This window comes from Benincasa hispida, chromosome 9, assembly GCF_009727055.1.
Source record: "Benincasa hispida cultivar B227 chromosome 9, ASM972705v1, whole genome shotgun sequence".
Classification (NCBI taxonomy): Eukaryota; Viridiplantae; Streptophyta; class Magnoliopsida; order Cucurbitales; family Cucurbitaceae; genus Benincasa; species Benincasa hispida.
In genome coordinates, this window is record NC_052357.1 from 91,132,508 (window position 1) to 91,150,342 (window position 17,835).

A 17,835-nucleotide genomic window follows, 5' to 3' on the forward strand; every position below is an offset into this window, starting at 1 on the left:
ATCTATACGGTCTTACCCCTGAAATGGCAGTCATATTGAGTCGGCGTTGTTGAGCCAACCCTTACCTATGCAAATCTAAGAGCAATCCAAGATAAATAGAAGTTCATAGTTAGCTTAAGATTAAGGTCAAGTTACCTAGGTCATCGCTTTGAAATAGTCAGTCTTAAACAGTAAACAATATTATAAAGTAAGAGTGACTCATTTTGTGGTCCAATCTTGTATAAACTCTTTTGCACAAGGACACCCCCACTTCTCATGTCCAATATGAACGAATTAGGATCACTTTGTTTGTAGCACTTTACGACTCCTTGTAACAACTACAGAGCAGGCCGTATCCAATAGTATTACCAGAATAAGGTAACCAACCTTATCCATGTACTATAGATCATTTTGACTATTTACTCGAACCAGATCCACCTTTATGTCTCCACATAAAGTTCAAGTACTAATCCAATAGTCAAGGGACTTTTAGTTTATTGGATTTCTATTCAAGCAATAGATCTATTCAATAACACCTTTATTGAATTTTCAAAATAAGCTCCATTGTTTACATACGATGAGTTTTAGGACATAGAACCCAACACATCGTGCAGTCGAAAGGGAAGCAATCGCTGATGATCGCATTGTGTAGACAATCAGGTAAGTGATCAACGGTTGATCGCATCGTGTTGAAGATCGGTTTGGTCAGCAAGCTTTATCGCTTAGTAATTGACTAAACGATCGCTTAGTAACGCAAGGTAAATCGTTTGCCTGTCGTCGCGTTAAGTGATTGCATAGGCGATCATTTTGATTAGCAAGCTTCATCGCTTAGTAACTAACTAAACGATCGCTTAGTAACGAAAGGTAAATCGTTTACTTATCACCGCGTTGAGCGATCGCATAGACGATCAGGCTTCGTTGCCTCGTTGTCGTCTACGCGATCGTTTAATTTTTCTCCTATCGTCTAGTTTGCGCTGGACGACTGTCTACCTACGACATTTACTACACGATGGAGTCCTCCTAGCGATTCAAGACCCGGTTCGCTTGTGAACCCATTTGCTCGATGAAAAATGTAATAGATAGAGTTATTTCATTCCGGTTTTGTAAAGGCTCATCCCGATCCATTACTCTTTTATTTATTATATGCAATGTATGTTTTTAATATGTCATATGGTATGCATATATAGATAAATCCCACTTTAGGTCATGCATATTCTCTTTATTATAAGTGTTATAGTTGAGAGAAGCATGTTTTAATTTACATAAATGCATGCTTATGCATCATATAATATAAGAGTTATATTTATGTATGCTTTATTATTTTTTTTTAATGTTATATTTATAAGCGTTATAAATACTTCGTTATGTGAGATGAGTGTTTTAGTTGTTTATTTTATAAATGGTTATAAAATGAAATTAGAACTAAAATAATTAGTAAAAGATTAATATGTAGCAAGTCTATCTATAGTAGACCTTTTGTTGAAGGCGGGTTCTGTCTAGGCTGGGGTATTTAAGATGATGGCAACGGAACACCCCTATTTGGAAACCTATTTGGAAACCTACCTGGAAAGGTAATTTAGATAGATTTGATGCATGCATGCAAACTAAGGCCAGTCCATTAAAGAGTTTAATGTGACTACTTGTATTTGTTTTTTTTTTTGTTTTTGTTTTTTTTTAATTTATTTCAAAGACAAAAGTTGTTTTTTAACAAACTTTATAAATGACTTAGATCATAATCAGTAGCCGGATTGTCTAGGTTAATAAACCCCTAGGTAGAACATTCAGTGGGAGGTTCTTAGGGCATTTGATGCCTCATTTTTACCTTTTGTGTTTCTCCCTCATAGTCCACACCGTGAGATCTACCCTCGGCCTAGAGGCAACTTTGGCGTGTCCCCCCAATGGATGGTGTTTGGGTAGGTCAATATTAAGGGGGATGGAAAGAGTGTTCATAGTAAGTGGGAGTGGGAAGTGCGACAACATATCCCTCGGTCTCCCTCGTTAGATTGAATAAAGTTTCTGCGCATCGCCTCATGGCACCCTGGGTGTGTCCTCCTGTAGGATGGTTGTTTTGTTCGTTTCTTTATTTGATCTCCTGTAAGAGGATAAGGTTACTTAGTCTCTTGTCCTAATCTGTCTTTTTCCCTACGGTGAGTGTATTAGGGCGGGACTCTAGGGCCGGAAACGAGGGGTTACTAACGTAGAATTGTTAAGGGTTAACTATTCTGGACCGAACAAATGGTGGCTATTAGGTTTAGTTCCAAGAGTTGGTTCTGCCTAATGGTTGAGAATGTCTCATCCCAGTGAAAGGTCATCCGATCACCCCACCGGTGATGTTTGTCCTGCCTTACTGGGGCATCATTGCAAAATAGAAGTCTTTTCACTTAGGGTACTTGGAATCTGTTTTGCTAAAAATTAATTGGCTAATTAAAATGTGGGTTTTGCAAAGTCTTATAAAAGGTTATTCATTTTTTTTCAGGTATGACGGTACTTAGTTATGGCTACGTGCACATAGGTAGTTAAAGTCAGAGATTGAGCAAAAGGGTTCTCTCTTGACTAGCAGTTGACATTGGGATTTAACCACAGTAGGGTTATTCTCAACTAAGGAACAATTTTAATGTTTTATGATAAAAACAACTTTACATGTTTTCTATGTTTTTTTTTAAAGAAAGTCATTGTATGACTAGTTTTACTTGAAACTTGATACTGAAGGACATTTGAGAATGTATCCGAGCAGCTTGATACTGAAGGACATTTTGAGAAGGTATCTGAGTAAAAGTACCTAAGGCATGACGATACTTCTTTTACATAAGAATCGGTTTTCTTGTCACTCACCAGGGTAGCAAGCTCACCTCGTTTTCAAATGTTTTTCTTCCTAGGTAGCGAAAGTTGAGGAGTTCCAGGGTGCTGTTAAGGTCAAGGTCTGCCATAAGCCACAGTCATACTTCCGGAGGGTTTTAAAAGTTATTGATGTAAACTTTGTAGTTAAGTCTTAGAGTTGTTAAATACTACATTATTGTAAAAAAAAATGGGCGTGGGCCTACTTAATCAGTTGTTGTTATCTCCTTGACTTAAAGTTTACTAAGAGTAAAGAGGTTCAGATGGACAGTAGGTATCACAAAAGGGTGGTATCTGCGGTCCCTCACGCCTCTCCTCGAGCTCAGAAGTGCAGGCTCGGGGCGGGGTGTGACAATAAGTGTTAGAATTAGCATGCAATTAGCGAAAGAAATCAGGATCATTAAGCACTCTAATTCATCAATTTTTTAGCATCTAAGTAAGCATGCTTATAAGGTAAAAAGAGGGTTTCTAAACATACCTTTGAAGAACCTCTTCAATGCACAATATTAGCTTTAATCTCCACTCCAAATAGTTGTAGACCACCGGTTGATATTCCCTACTATTCTCTTGAACCTTAGATTGAATTATGGAATTCAAAATGAGTTGGATCTTTGGGAATTTTGGAGAATTTTTCTGGTATAACAGCTAAAGGATGAAGAACTTTTCTTCCACCACTTCAGCTTCGAAATTCCAGATGCATGGCCCTCAATCTCAGCTGAAATGAGTTGTTTTTGTTCACTTTTCTCATGCAATTAGATTACATTATAGATTGACACCACCTCCTTGCAATTTTGAGTGGAATTTTTGGTATTGAAAGTGAAACAAACCCCCTAAGTGAAATCAATTAAAAACCAATTTAATTCAAAACTAATTTCACATTAAAAATCAATTCTCACATTTTAATTTAATTTTCTAAATCTTAAATTAAAACAAAATTGATTTTATTATTTAATTTTTCATAAAAATCAAAATTTCAAATTGTAATTAAAGTTTATTTATCTAATTAAATAATTTAATTAATTAAAATAATTTAATATCCAATATTAAATGATTAAAACACTAGTTCTATAAACATGAATCTCTATTCATGTAATTGAAATTTAAATCAAATTTAAACATTATCCAATTCTCAAATTTCGTTTAATTCATCAATTAAACATGTAATTATATCGTATATAATTACTGATTCCTTTAATTCAAATTTGAACATTTCAAATTTACTCATCACTCTATTCTAAGGTTTAGTCCATTTATGAGCTAGTAGGGGACCTAATGGACCTACAGATCATGGGCTCCAATGATTCGAGATTAATTGGCTAAACCTTTAAACCGAATTAATCACCATTCGTTAACTACTGGGTCACTCAACTAAAGCCCAGCAATTGCACTTCCCTCACTGTAGATATATTTGATATTTTTGTCCACTTGATTTAACCGTAATCAGTAAGTCGACCCTTCACAGGTTGTTCGTAATAATAGCTGGATCAAAATGTCGTTTCACCGTTGAGATTACATCTTGCTCCTTAAGTTTCACTGATCCTTTAATGAACAATTGGTTTCTAATCCAATGACCAAACTGAATCCCTCTTGGGCCAGTGAGAGGGTGGAACCCTTTGTTCAAGACCTAGAATCAATACTTTAAGAGAACAACTTCTTTACTATCCCTAAAAGTGGGTAGGAGTAAATTCCTTCTTGCACCCTATGTCCACAACTATCTACCCGATCTTACCCCTGAAATGGAAGGCTGATTGAGCCAGCACTGTTGAGCCAATCCTCACCTATGAAAATCTAAGGATGATCTCGAATAAACAGAAGCTCATAATTAACTCAAGATTAAGATCGAGTTACCTAAGTCATCATTTTGAAACAGTCGGTCTTAAATACTAAACAACGTTATAAAGTAAGAATGACTTATTTCTTGGTCTAGTCTTATACAAACTCATTGCATAGAATGGCTCCACTCGCATATTTCCATATGAATGATTGATAACGGGCAGAAATGCACATTATTATAGCTTAAAGTTATAAAACAATGCAGGATTGTGATGGTAAAAATAGACAACATTGCATCCAAAAGCATGAAGTTCACAACATTGCGAACACATGCGTCCATTGCATTAAAACAGCTAACTTATGTATTTTATGCAGGAAAATGCGTTGACGCAAGGTTGAAATGCGATCCAAAGAAATTAACGTCCGAGCGCATTAAGAGATTGCGACCGCAAGGCTATGCGATCGTTTGCGCTCGCAAAAATCTGCTCAAAGAGGTGGCCACATAAAGCCGACGCATCAAGGTGGGCACATCTGGGTGAAAGCTTAATAAATCATGATGGGCCAGAAAGCTGATGACGGTCGATTTCAAATTAAGTTGACAAGCCATTAACGACCTACTGTAGCAAGTACACTCAACTTTTCGGTGACAAATATTCAGCGCATCAGATAGAGAATTAATGTCATGCCATCAGTGCAATCATAAGAGAGAAAAAGCTCTTCACCTTGAAGCTTTATAAATACCGAAGGCCATCTTCAGTGAAGAAGTTCGCTCAATTTACAAAATTCACCATATAGCTACAAGTTAGCCTTGTTCATAGTTTTTCTTTTACTTAGAAGACGGAAGCGAGTGAAGGGAGATTACACCGAGAGATCGTCTCGATGAACTCGGAAGAGTGTCGGAGCGTCGAAATCAGAGAGAGGGCCAACTCTTGCGGAAGCAAGAACATCTTTTGGACAGAATAGAGATAACAGTGTAAAAGCCTTGGGAAGCAAGATATTGCTACCAGGCTCTCTACCCTTATTTTCTATTGTCATTTTGTACTCTGAACTTATTTATAAAAATGGAAATTGCATCTTTATATCTGTCCACTCTCTGTACATTACGCATGAGTAGCTAAATTTGTCAAATGGGTTGAGAAGCACTTAGCTAACATAACCCGAGATCTTCATTCTATGCTTGTATTATGTATGCGTCATTCCTCCATTAGAGATACTCGGGAGGGTAGTCCAAGGATAGAATCTAGGCTTGGAAAAGTTAAATTAGAATCTAGGCTCGGGTGAGTCAGATTAGAACCGCATAATCAATAGATAGAAGCTTAGAAATAAGCTCTGTTTTCTATTAACGCATCACATGCACCCTAGAGATAGGATGTGATTGTATGCAGTCACCTTGTCCTTGTATGCATCGTCATCGCATAGGCAAGAAGTAGAGACTTAGGAATAAGTTCTATAGACATTATCGCATTCATCGCATGCGTCCTAAAATTAGGAGTTATCGCATTTGCATTGGAAAATGATTTGCTGTCGCATGAGTGTAATATGATCGCATAGCTTGAATAAATTCTCGGGAAACGCTAGCTAAAGACCTTCTCAACCCGTTCCTCCGCATACTCAGTGTTTCTGTCGCATAATTACTCTTTTCTCAAATCCACTGCATATTTTTTATACCTTAAACAACAAACCAACCAAACCATTGATTTAATTATTATCGCAAAGTGATCTAAAATTTTCCATCGCATACTGTTTTCCTTAGTCCCTGCTTACCAGGCAACTCAGTAGGATTTATACTTGGGTTTTACTGAGAAAACTTGCATGCACAATGCATTCTCCACCATTGCATTCTACTCCATTATTTCATCACATAACTCCACGCATCAAGTTTTTGGCACCGTTACTAAGGACTTCGGCAATACATTGTGCTAACGGTAATTTTTTGATTTTCTTTACAGCTTTCAATCTCTGGCAAATTACAACCCAAAGATTGAAAGAATGTTCTGACGAAGATTGAGACACAACTGCCAACAACAACAATAAGAGAAAGATAACATGGCAGAACAACCTGGAAATGGAGCACCAAACGAAAATAATGTCATGGCGAATCCCATTCTATTGGCGAACAACCGCAATATGCCCATTCGGGACTATGCATCGCCCAACCTTTATGCTTTCTCCCTAGGAATCATGAGACCCGCTCTTGACGGATCAAGATTCAAAATGAAACCGGTGATGCTGCAGATGATCTAAATTGTCGGACAGATTGGTGGTAGGCGTGGCGAGGATCCGCACACCCACCTCCGGAGTTTCATTGAGATCTACAACACGTGTGTGTTCCCTAACATCTCCAATGAGAAGGTTCGACTAACTTTGTTTCCATTTTCGTTGTGTGACCAAGCACGAAAATGGGCTTATTCTCTTGAATCAGGAGATTATATCATAGGAGCAAGTAATTGAGAAGTTTATGAAGAAGTACTTCCCTCCAATGGAGAACGCAAGAAGCAGGAAGTTGATCACAAATTTTGAACAAGATACTGACGAATTGCTCAACGACGCTTGGGCGAGGTTTAAAAGACTGGTAAGAGATTGCCCGCATAACGGCTTACCAGACTGCTTACAGATGGAGATTTTCTACCATGGATTAAACCCTGCATCGCAGACGACTGCCGATGCGACAACAACTAGAGGTCTGCTGGATAAAACTTATGATGAGGCCAAGAATATCCTTGATCATATTTCTAAAAGTCATGAAGATTGGAGAGAAAGCGATCAAAGATTGAGAATCAAGGACAGTGACGTGAATAATAGGGCCATCGCATCCCTTCAGAGTCAAATGACTGTGATGATGAACTTGATACAGGGAATCACAATCAATAGCCCAGCAATGCATAGTGGGCAAGTGAACGCAATCAACCAGACGATCACAAGTTGTGCTACTTGCGGTGAAGGACATCAAATAGAGGAATGCCTGAGAAACCCACAGTTAGTCTATTTTGTGAAGAATAATCCATTCTCTAACACATACAACCCTGGGTGGAGAAACCACCCCAACTTCGCGTAGAAAAATCAACAGCAAAATTTTCAATCAGTGGCGTAAAAAAAAAGGCCACTCGGATTTTTCCCGCGAACCAATGGTCAAACGCATAATCAAGCTAGCAGTTCGCAGGCGCCGCAATCTTCCACTTTGGATAGTTAGTTAAAGAAATACATTAAAAAGAATGAAATAGTGCTTCAAAACCAAGCGATGTCTATCCGCAACCTAGAAATTCAGATAGGCTAGATTGCGGGCGAACTCAAGAATAGACCGCAAGGGGTCCTGCTGAGTTCAACGGAACTCCCACGCAACCCAGGGGGTACGAAAAAAGAGCAATGTCAACTTGTGACATTGCGGAGCGGAAAGACTGTGGTAGGGGAGAAAAAAGAGCTTAGCCGGACTACTCCAATTGCACTGGAACCAGAGATTGCAGTAACTCAGGAGAAACAAAAGAAAAAGAGGCAATGGAACCAAAGATTGCGTCCACCTCAGAGCCAAAAAACAAGGGACCGTGAGAATACAGCTGCTACCATTCCCTCAAAGACTCAAATAGAAGAAAAATGATGAGGTACAGTATCAACGCTTCATGAATATGTTAAAACAGTTGCATATTAATATTACGTTCACTGAAGCAATTGAGAAGATGCTCGCATATGCGAAGTTTCTAAAGGATATGGTGACAAAAAAAAGAGGCACTGGAAAGTTCGCAACGGTGGCTTTGACGCAGAGTTCAAAATCTATAATCCCACCGAAAATACGCGACCCTGGAAGTTTCACTATACCTTGCTTTATTGGAGGATTATACATCGGTCAAGCGCTATGCGACCTTGAGGCCAGCATCAACTTGATGCCCTTGTCAATTTTCAAGCAGTTGAATGTGAGGTAGCTTGCGCTTACGATAGTGACTTTTCAATTAGCAGATATATCTCTTGTGCATCCAGAGGGGAAGGTGAAGGATGTTCTTGTTACAATCAACAAATATATATTACCAGCAGACTTCATCATCCTGGACTATGAAGTAGACAAAGATGAGCCCATCATCCTGGGGCGACCATTTTTATCTACCGGTCGCGCCCAGATTAATGTGTACAAAGGAGAGATCACACTGAGCGTGAATAGACAGAAGCTCAGGTTTGAGATTATCCAAGCCATGAAATATCTTGATGAAGAAGACCTCAATGAATTCGACGATGAACAAAGTTTGAATGAAGAAGAGAAGCCTGAAGATGAAAATGAAGATGAGGATGCGATTGAATCCATTGTAGTATGCAATGCGATCACAGAAAAAACAATTAAAGAAGATGAGATGATCACATCCCAAGATGATAAGCCAGCAGTGAATGAAGAAAGAAAAACAACAAAACCATCCTTGGAATAACCATCAACAATAGGGTTGAAGACCCTTCCTAACCACCTGAAGTATGTGTTCCTGGAGCAGAATGAAAAGCTACCTGTAATCATTTCCTCTACACTTAATGAAGACCAAGAAAATGCACTGCTGAGCATTCTAAGAAAGTATGTAAAAGCAATTGGCTAGACGCTCACATATATTAGAGGAATCAGCCCTGCATATTGCATGCATAGGATTCGTCTTGAAGAGAATCACACGAATATCAACACAGACTCAACCCTGTGATGAAGGAGGTCGTAAAGAAGGAGATAATAATGTGGTTAGATGATGCATTATTTTATGAAGTGAAATTATGGAATGAGATGCGGTGATGGAAATGCATTGAGCAACAAGTTTTCTCTGTGGAATCCAAGTATAAATCCCACTGAGTTTCCTGGTAAGTCCAGGGTCGAACTCAGAGACTAGGAAAAACAGTATGCGGTGATAATTTCTAAGAAGACCTTGCGGTGACCAACTAAATCAAATAGTTGTTTGTGTTGTTGGTTGCGGTGTAAAAGTAAATGTAGGCGGCGGATTTGAGAAAGGTTCGATTATGCGATAGATACACTGAGTATGTGGGGGAACGGGTTGAGAAGGTCTTTCACTAGCGTTTCCCGGTAATGCATCAAACTATGCGATCATGCTACATTCATGCGACAACATATCATTTTCCAATGCAAATGCAGTGTTCCTAGTTCTATGACGCATGTGTTGAATGCAACAATTTCCATAGAGCTTATTCCTAAGTCTCTACTATTTTCCTATGCGATGATGCAAGATGCACACAAAGACAAGGTGACTACACACAATCATATCCTATCTCTAGGATGCATGTGATGCGTTAATAGCAAATAGTGCTTATTCCTAAGCTCCTATCTCTTGATTATGCGTTCTAACCCGACTCTCCTGAGCCTAGAATCTAACCTGACTTTTCCAAGCCTAGATCCTGTCCTTAGACTACTCTCCCGAGTATTTCTAATGGACGAATGAAGCATACATAATACAAGACAATCGCATAGAATAAAGATCCCCAGTTATGCTAGCTAAGTGCTTCTCAACCCATTCAACAGATTTAGCTACTCATGCGGAATAAACAGAGAGTGAAAAGATATAAAAAAGTAAATTCCATTTCTATAGATAAGTTTGAGTACAAAATGACAATGGAAGATAAAGATAGAGAGCCTATTAGCAATCTCTTGCTTCTCAAAACCTTTACACTGCCAACTCTATTCTGTTCAAAAGATATTCCTGCTTCCGCAGGAGTTGGCCCTCTCTCTGATCTCGACGCTTCCGACACTCTCTCAAATTCACTAGAACGATCTATCGGCAAAATCTCGCTTCTTCCGCTTCCGCCTTATAATAAAAGAAAATCTAAGAACAAAGCTATTCTAACTATAGAGAAAATTATCTAAGAATCTGAACTATTTGAACTCGCTGAACCCCTTTTCTGAAGGTTGCCTTCGGTATTTATAGAGCTTCGGGGTGAAAGGTGGCTTCTCTCTTATGATTGCATAGATAGGATGGCTTTAATTCTCTGACTGATGTGTCGAATATTTGTCACCGAAAAGCTGAGTGTACTTGTTATCGTTAGCGACTTGTCAACTTAATTCGGATTCGATCGTCATCAGCTTTCTGTCCCATCATGATAAATTATACTTTTCACCCAGATGTGCCCACCAAGTTGCGTCAGCTCTATGCGACAATCCTTTTTTAGCAGATGTTTGCAAGCATAAATCACCGCAAAGTCTTGCGGTAACGCTGCGCTGGACCATTGATTTCTAGTGATCGCACTTTTCGCCTTGCGTCAACACATATTTTGCACAAAAATACACAAGTTAACTTATGGGATGGACGCATGCGACCACAATGTTATGAACTTAATGCTTTTTGGATGCAATCTAACATATTTTATCAACGCAAATCTTCATTGTTTAATAACTTAGCACTGTAATAACGTGCATTTCTGCCCGTTATCATTAGACACGGGCATCATCTATCCAATAGCTGACAGCACATGAGTTAGCCCCGTGCAATGTATGCCGAAGAAAGGAGGGATGATGGTAGTCCTTAATGCAGATAACGAACTGATACTACAAAGGACCGTCATGGGATGACAAATTTGCACAGACTACCGCAAATTAAATGCGGTAACAAAGAAGGATCATTTCCCTTTACCTTTTATCAACCAAATGCTAGATCGCCTAGCTAGAAATGACTTCTACTGCTTCTTGGATGGGTATGTTGGCTATAACCAGATCATGATTGCTCTTGAAGATCAAGAAAAAACTACATTCACCTGCCGGTATGGAACATTTGGGTTTCGACGCATGCTATTCGGCCTCTGTAATGTGCCGAGCAGTTTCCAAAGGTGTATGATGGCCATCTTTTCTGAATATCTCGAAGACTCTGTAGAAATATTCATGGACGACTTCTCAGTGTATGGGCAAACATACAAAGTCTGTATTAACAATCTAGAGAAGATATTGAAAAGATGTGAAGAGACGAACCTTGTGCTTAATTGGGAGAAATGCCATTTCATGGTGAAGGAAGGCATTGTGCTTGGGCACAAGGTCTCCAAGGATTGGTTGGAGGTGAACAAGGTAAAAATTGAAGCGATTGAAAAGCTCCCACCTCCAACGAATGTAAAGGTTGTCAGGAGCTTCTTGGGACATGCTGGATTTTATAGACGTTTTGTCAAAGACTTTTCAAAGATTGCATGACTACTAAGTGCGTTGATGGAGGTAGATAGAAATTTTGACTTTGATGACCAATGCCTCAACGCATTCATGATTTTGAAGGACGCATTGACAATCGCATCTGTGTTGATCGCACCAGACTGGACACAACCCTTTGAATTAATGTGCAACGCAAGCGGTTATGTGATGGGAGCAGTGCTGGCGCAGAAGAGAAAAACAATACTACATCCCATCGCATATGCGAGCAAAACCTTGAATTCTACTCAAACAAACTACACCACCACAGAAAAAGAATTGCTTGTGGTGATATTTGCGTTGGAGAAATTCAGAGTTTATTTGCTGGGAACTAAAGTGCTCATTCACACTGACCACTCGGCGATAAAATATTTGATGACAAAGAAAGATGCAAAGCGAGATTGATTAGATGGGTTCTCCTCCTCCATGAATTCAGTATGGAAATCATTGATCGCAAGGTGATGGGGAACCAAGTTGCGGACCATTTATCCAGATTAGAAAACCCAGAAGTTGACCGCAACCAGTCAAAAGTGAGCGCAACGTTCCCAGACGAGCAGCTATTTAAGATTGAAGAATTGCCATGGTATGCAAACGTGGTAAATTTTCTGGTTGCTAGCAATTTCCCGAAGACTATACCGACCACCAAAAGAGGCGGCTCAGACATGAATGCAATTGGGATGAGCCAAATCTTTATAAGAGGGGGTTAGACTAGATTCTAAGCCTGTGTGTACCAAATGCTGCTCACCAATGCATATTATCACAGTGTCATGACTCGCCTTATAAAGGGAACTTTGGAGGCCAACGCACAGCAGCGAAAGTATTACAAAGTGGGTATTATTGACCAACACTATTCAAGGATGCAAGAGACTACGCGATGAAGTGTGACCGGTGCCAACGCACGGGTAATATTTCATGGAAGCATGCGATGCCCATGAACATCATTTTAGAACTGGAATTGTTCGATTCGTCTGGGCATTGATTTCATGACCCAATTCCCACCATCGAATTGGCTCACATTGTAATATATCTGTAGCCTCGACTCCATTTCCAAATGTCAGAAGCGTAAGCATGTCCACAAGTATGTGCCGGTAGTCCCAAGTTCCTGAAGAAGAATATTTTCCCTCGTTTGGCACTCCACATGTCATAATAATGAAAAGGTCTCCACTTTGTCATTACTCCGTCAAAATTTTGCTAAATTAAATATCCTCCATAAATGGCACTGCATACCCCACAGACGAATTCAAGCTAAGTGTCCACGGGAAATCAAGCTGATATTAGAGAAGGAGTAAAGCCTTCACGAAAATTGGGCAACAAACTGACGATGCATACTTGGCATACAGGACGCCTATAAGACACTATAGGCATGTACTCCTTGGCGTTGTTTTGTAAAGTATGTCATTTACCACTTGAGCTGAAGCACAAAGTGCTGTGGGTGGTGAAAAAGCTTAACTTCGACTATAAAGGCAAGCAGGAAGCAAGAAAACCCAATCGTCGAGCTTGATGATGTGAGAACCAAGCTAGAAATCCAAAATTTCACAAGAACAGAAAAACTTGCGACAAAACATATGCGGAAAAAATCTCCACATCGGACAAAAGGTCTTACTTTTCAATTCGCGGCTATGGCTCTTTCCCGGCAAATTAAAGTCACCCTGATCCGAAAGAAGTATGCCCGCATGGCGTGGTCGAGCTGATTAATGAGAATGGGACCCACACGTCCAAGGTTAACGGGCAAAGAGTCAAGATATATTGCGGGGGTGATTTTCATCGGGAAAATACCTCTGTAGACCTGATAAATCCGGAATGAAGAAAAATCGAGTGGCCCCTGCGCTGGCATGCGACAGAAAATCATCAGGGGCGCAAGCCTTTTGGAATATCCTTTTCTTACCAATGATTAACAAACTCTCACTACTCTTCTTTTATTTTGATTATCGTTTAGGCATCTTTAAAGAGAGAGAGAGAGAATTTGTTAACTTTTTTTTTTTTTTAATTATTTGACCCTCTCAATGTTTTCATTGCAACGATCGAGGTGAACGATTTCGGAGGTGCTACACGAAAGACGCAACCACTTTATTCCGTCACCGCAATCAAAGAAAGCAATTTGCCGCAAAGCAGGATGCGTTCACAAATAATGTGGGCGACAGCACAATTTTGGGGATATTTCCTTAACTTTATTCATTCCAAATTTTGCACCATCGCATCACATTTTAACTTTGATCATTTTAGTATTGCATCCTCTTTAGTCAGCGCAATCATTTAACATTGATTAATTTAGTAAGTCACCACATGATTTCTCTTTGCCAATTATGATTTCAATGATGAAACGCATGCTTCTATTTTTTCATATATACTAGAGTCAACTTAATTTTAGGACTGTCACCTCATGAAATATTTCTAGAAGTTGGTAGTCTACTACCTTTCTTTAAAACTGACTTTTTACGAAACTTCCTAAGAGCATCGCATGACTTCTTTCAATCTTTCAACAATAAGGACATTGCTGTGTTTTAAATTTGGGGGTGCAGTATTTATTTTCAACCTTGCTAATTTTAGGTTAAAAAAATCATAACGTTACGATCGGATCCTACTCGTAGTTGGATGTCCGCATGACACACGTGGGGGCAAGCCAAAATGAAGGTAGGAATCGTGATCAACGCATAAATAAAATGATCGTAACTTTGCTGCCAAACGGGCATGAGTTTAGATTGAGAAAAAGCGTCTTGCTCGTAGTTGGATGTCCGCATGACACACGTGGGGGAAAGCCAAAACGAAGGCTAGGCACTTGGATCAGCGCAAGGTCATAAAGGAATATATATATATATATATCTAAAATATGCAAGGAGTAAAAAATCATTTGAAAACATCCTAGTTGGAAAAGTTTTTTGAAATAAATCATGCGATGCCCTGGAATCTAGTAAAGTCTTTTTTAAGGTTAAACTTGTGGTCCCTAAATTTTAGAATTATTTTAAGAGGCCTGGATAAAAATTAAGGATATTTTGCTACATAGGATTTGAATAAGGCATCCTTGAGAAATCTAGGAAAGAGAAGGCGGTCGACTTTTTAAAGAAAGTCTTTAGTTTATGCTTGAGGACAAGCATTGTTTAAATTTGGGGGTGTGATAACGGACAGAAATGCACGTTATTACAACGCAAAGTTATAAAACAATGCAAGATTGCGATGGTAAAAATAGACAATATTGCGTCCAAAAGCATCAAGTTCACAACATTGCGATCGCATGCGTCCATCACATTAAAACAACTAACTTATATATTTTATGCAGGAAAATGCGTTGATGCAAGGTCAAAATGCGATCCAAAGAAATTAACGTCCGAGCGCATTAAGAGACTGCGACTGCAAGGCTATGCGATCGTTTGCACTCGCGAAAATCTGCTCAAGGAGGTGGCCGCATAGAGTCGGCGCATCTGGGTGAAAGCTTAATAAATCACGATGGAACAAAAAGTTGATAACGGTCGATTCCGAATTAAGTTGACAAGCCATTAACGACCTACTGTAGCAAGTACACTCAACTTTTCGGTGACAAATATTCGGCGCATTAAACAGAGAATTAATGTCATCCCATCAATGCAATCATAAGAGATAAAAAGCACTTCACCGTGAAGCTTTATAAATACCGAAGGCTATCTTCAGTGAAAGAGTTCGCTCAGTTTACATAATTCACCATATAGCTAGAAGTTAGCCTTGTTCATAGTTTTTCTTTTAATTAGAAGGAGGAAGCGAGTGAAGGGAGATTACACCGAGAGATCGTCTCGGTGAACTCGGAAGAGCGTCGGGAGCATCAAAATCAGAGAGAGGGCCAACTCTTGCGGAAGCAAGAACATCTTTTGGATAGAATAGAGATAACAGTGTAAAAGCCTTAGGAAGCAAGAAATTGCTACCAGGCTTTCTACCTTATTTTCCATTGTCATTTTGTACTCTGAACTTATTTATGAAAATGGAAATTGCATCTTTATATCTGTCCACTCTATGTACATTACGCATGAGTAGCTAAATTTGTCGAATAGGTTGAAAAGCACTTAGCTAGCATAACCCGAGATCTTCATTCTATGCGATTATCTTGTATTATGTATGCATCATTCGTCCATTAGAGATACTCGGGAGGGTAGTCTAAGGATAAAATCTAGGCTTGAAAAAGTCAAATTAGAATCTAGGCTCGGAAGAGTCAGATTAGAACCGCATAATCAAGAGATAAAAGAATAGGAATAAGCTTTGTTTGTTATTAACGCATCGCAAGCACCCTAGAGATAGGATATGATTGTATGTGGTCGCGTTGTCCTTGTATGCATCGTCATCGCATAGGCAAGAATTAGAGACTTAGGAATAAGTTCTATAGACATTATCACATTCATCACATGAGTTCTAATAGGAGTTATCGCATTTGCATTGGAAAATGATTTGCTGTCGCATGAGTGTAGCATGATCGCATAGCTTGAACGCATTCTCGGGGAACGCTAGCTAAAGTCCTTCTTAACCCATTCCTCCGCATACTCAGTGTATCTGTCGCATAATTACTCTTTTCTCAAATTCGCCGCATACTTTTTATACCTTAAACAACAAACCAACTAAACCATTTATTTAATTGTTACCGCAAAGTGATCTAAAATTTTCCATCGCATACTATTTTTCTTAGTCCTTGTGTTCGACCCTGGACTTACCAAGCAACTCAGTAGGATTTATACTTGGGTCTTACTGAGAAAAATTGCATGCACAACGCATTTTCCACCATCGCATTCTACTCCATTATTTCATCACATAACTCCACGCATCAATGATTCAGGATTACATCATTTGTACTAAATATAAAGTGGGTCGCATTCGCTAGTGTTACCAGAATAAGGTCCTAACCTTATTTGTATACTATAGACCGTTTTGGTTATCTACTCGAATTTGATCCAATTTATGTCTCCACATAAAGTCCAAGTACTCATGTAATAGTCATGGATCTTAGTTTATTGGATTTAGGCTTTTATAAGTGCAATTTATATATTCGATAACACATTTATTGAATAAACTTCAATAACATCTTTATTTCAAATAGAATATGTTAAATTTACAAACTGTAAGTTTAGGACATAGATCCTAACAGTAAACAGTAAGGGCATTCTCGCTGTAATTAACAATGAGGAAATTGATTTGAATGAACTTAGAGCTTATCATCGATATTGTCTTTATCATGTTGCTAATATTTTCAATACGAAATATAAATCGAAACAACTGAAAGATTTGGTGTTTCCTCTTCAGGTCGTTGATGACTTTTTTATGTAATCCATTTTTTATGTTTTTTATTATTATGTAATTGTATTTTTTATATATTGGAATTTTTTATATAATGGATTTTGTTATGAAATTGACTATATGTAATGTAATTTGAATTTCTTAGGTAATAGACCTGATCCTTCTAATCCTGTGCAACTATATCAACAAAATATCCATCGTTTATAATTGATATGGGATAATTCTTCGACTGTAGTTTTGGGTTGTCGGAGAAGAGAGGCATCTACACAACATACTATCCCATTTGATCCACATATTACTCCTTATGTACAACAGGCTGGTTTTCTTGGAGTTGCACAGATTAGATTTATCCAACTTGATTGACACCTCATTACTACGTTAGTAGAGCATTGGAGACCAGAAACCCACCCATTTCACCTGTCTTGTGAGAAATGTACAATTACGTTGCAGGTGTTGCTATTCAGTTTGAGTTAAGAGTGGGCGGAGAACCCTTGACAGGTTCATTACAATGTGATTGGAAAACTATTTGTGACGAGCTATTGGGCATTCTACCAGATGATCTGAAAGGCTCAAGATCGAGTATCCCGTGGTTAGTGTCCCAATTTCCAGATTTGCCTCTCGATGTCGATGACATCAAAGTATGTAGGTATGCACGAGCATACATTATGCAGCTTATTGGAGGATTTTTGTTCACTGACAAGTCGAACACTCTGGTACATCTTATGTTTCTCCCTCTATTGTCTGATTTCGAGCATGTCAGTATGTACTCGTGGGATGGTACCTGTCTTGCATGGTTTTATAGAGAACTTTGTCGGGCTACTGATGCACAAGCGTTGAAAATAGTGGGATCATTTATACTACTGGAAGTATGA

At 38.8% G+C, this 17,835-nt stretch overlaps 1 protein-coding gene and 1 non-coding gene across 2 annotated transcripts; one reads left to right on the forward strand and one right to left on the reverse strand.

Annotated features, from left to right (window-relative positions):
- Nucleotides 1–7,078: 7,078 nt before the first annotated feature.
- On the reverse strand, nt 7,079–7,185 carry LOC120087369. Its single transcript, XR_005484507.1, has one exon. It is a non-coding gene; the product is annotated as a small nucleolar RNA R71 (small nucleolar RNA).
- Nucleotides 7,186–17,394: 10,209 nt separating this feature from the next.
- On the forward strand, nt 17,395–17,835 carry LOC120084998 (serine/threonine-protein phosphatase 7 long form homolog). The gene has a single exon (XM_039040813.1). The coding sequence runs from the start codon at nt 17,395–17,397 to the stop codon at nt 17,833–17,835; it is 441 nt and encodes a 146-aa protein (XP_038896741.1).

What these genes read in the sequence shown, in the direction of transcription:
- LOC120084998 (XM_039040813.1), top strand. Translation starts at nt 17,395, where the DNA reads ATGTACAATTACGTTGCAGGTGTTGCTATTCAGTTTGAGTTAAGAGTG.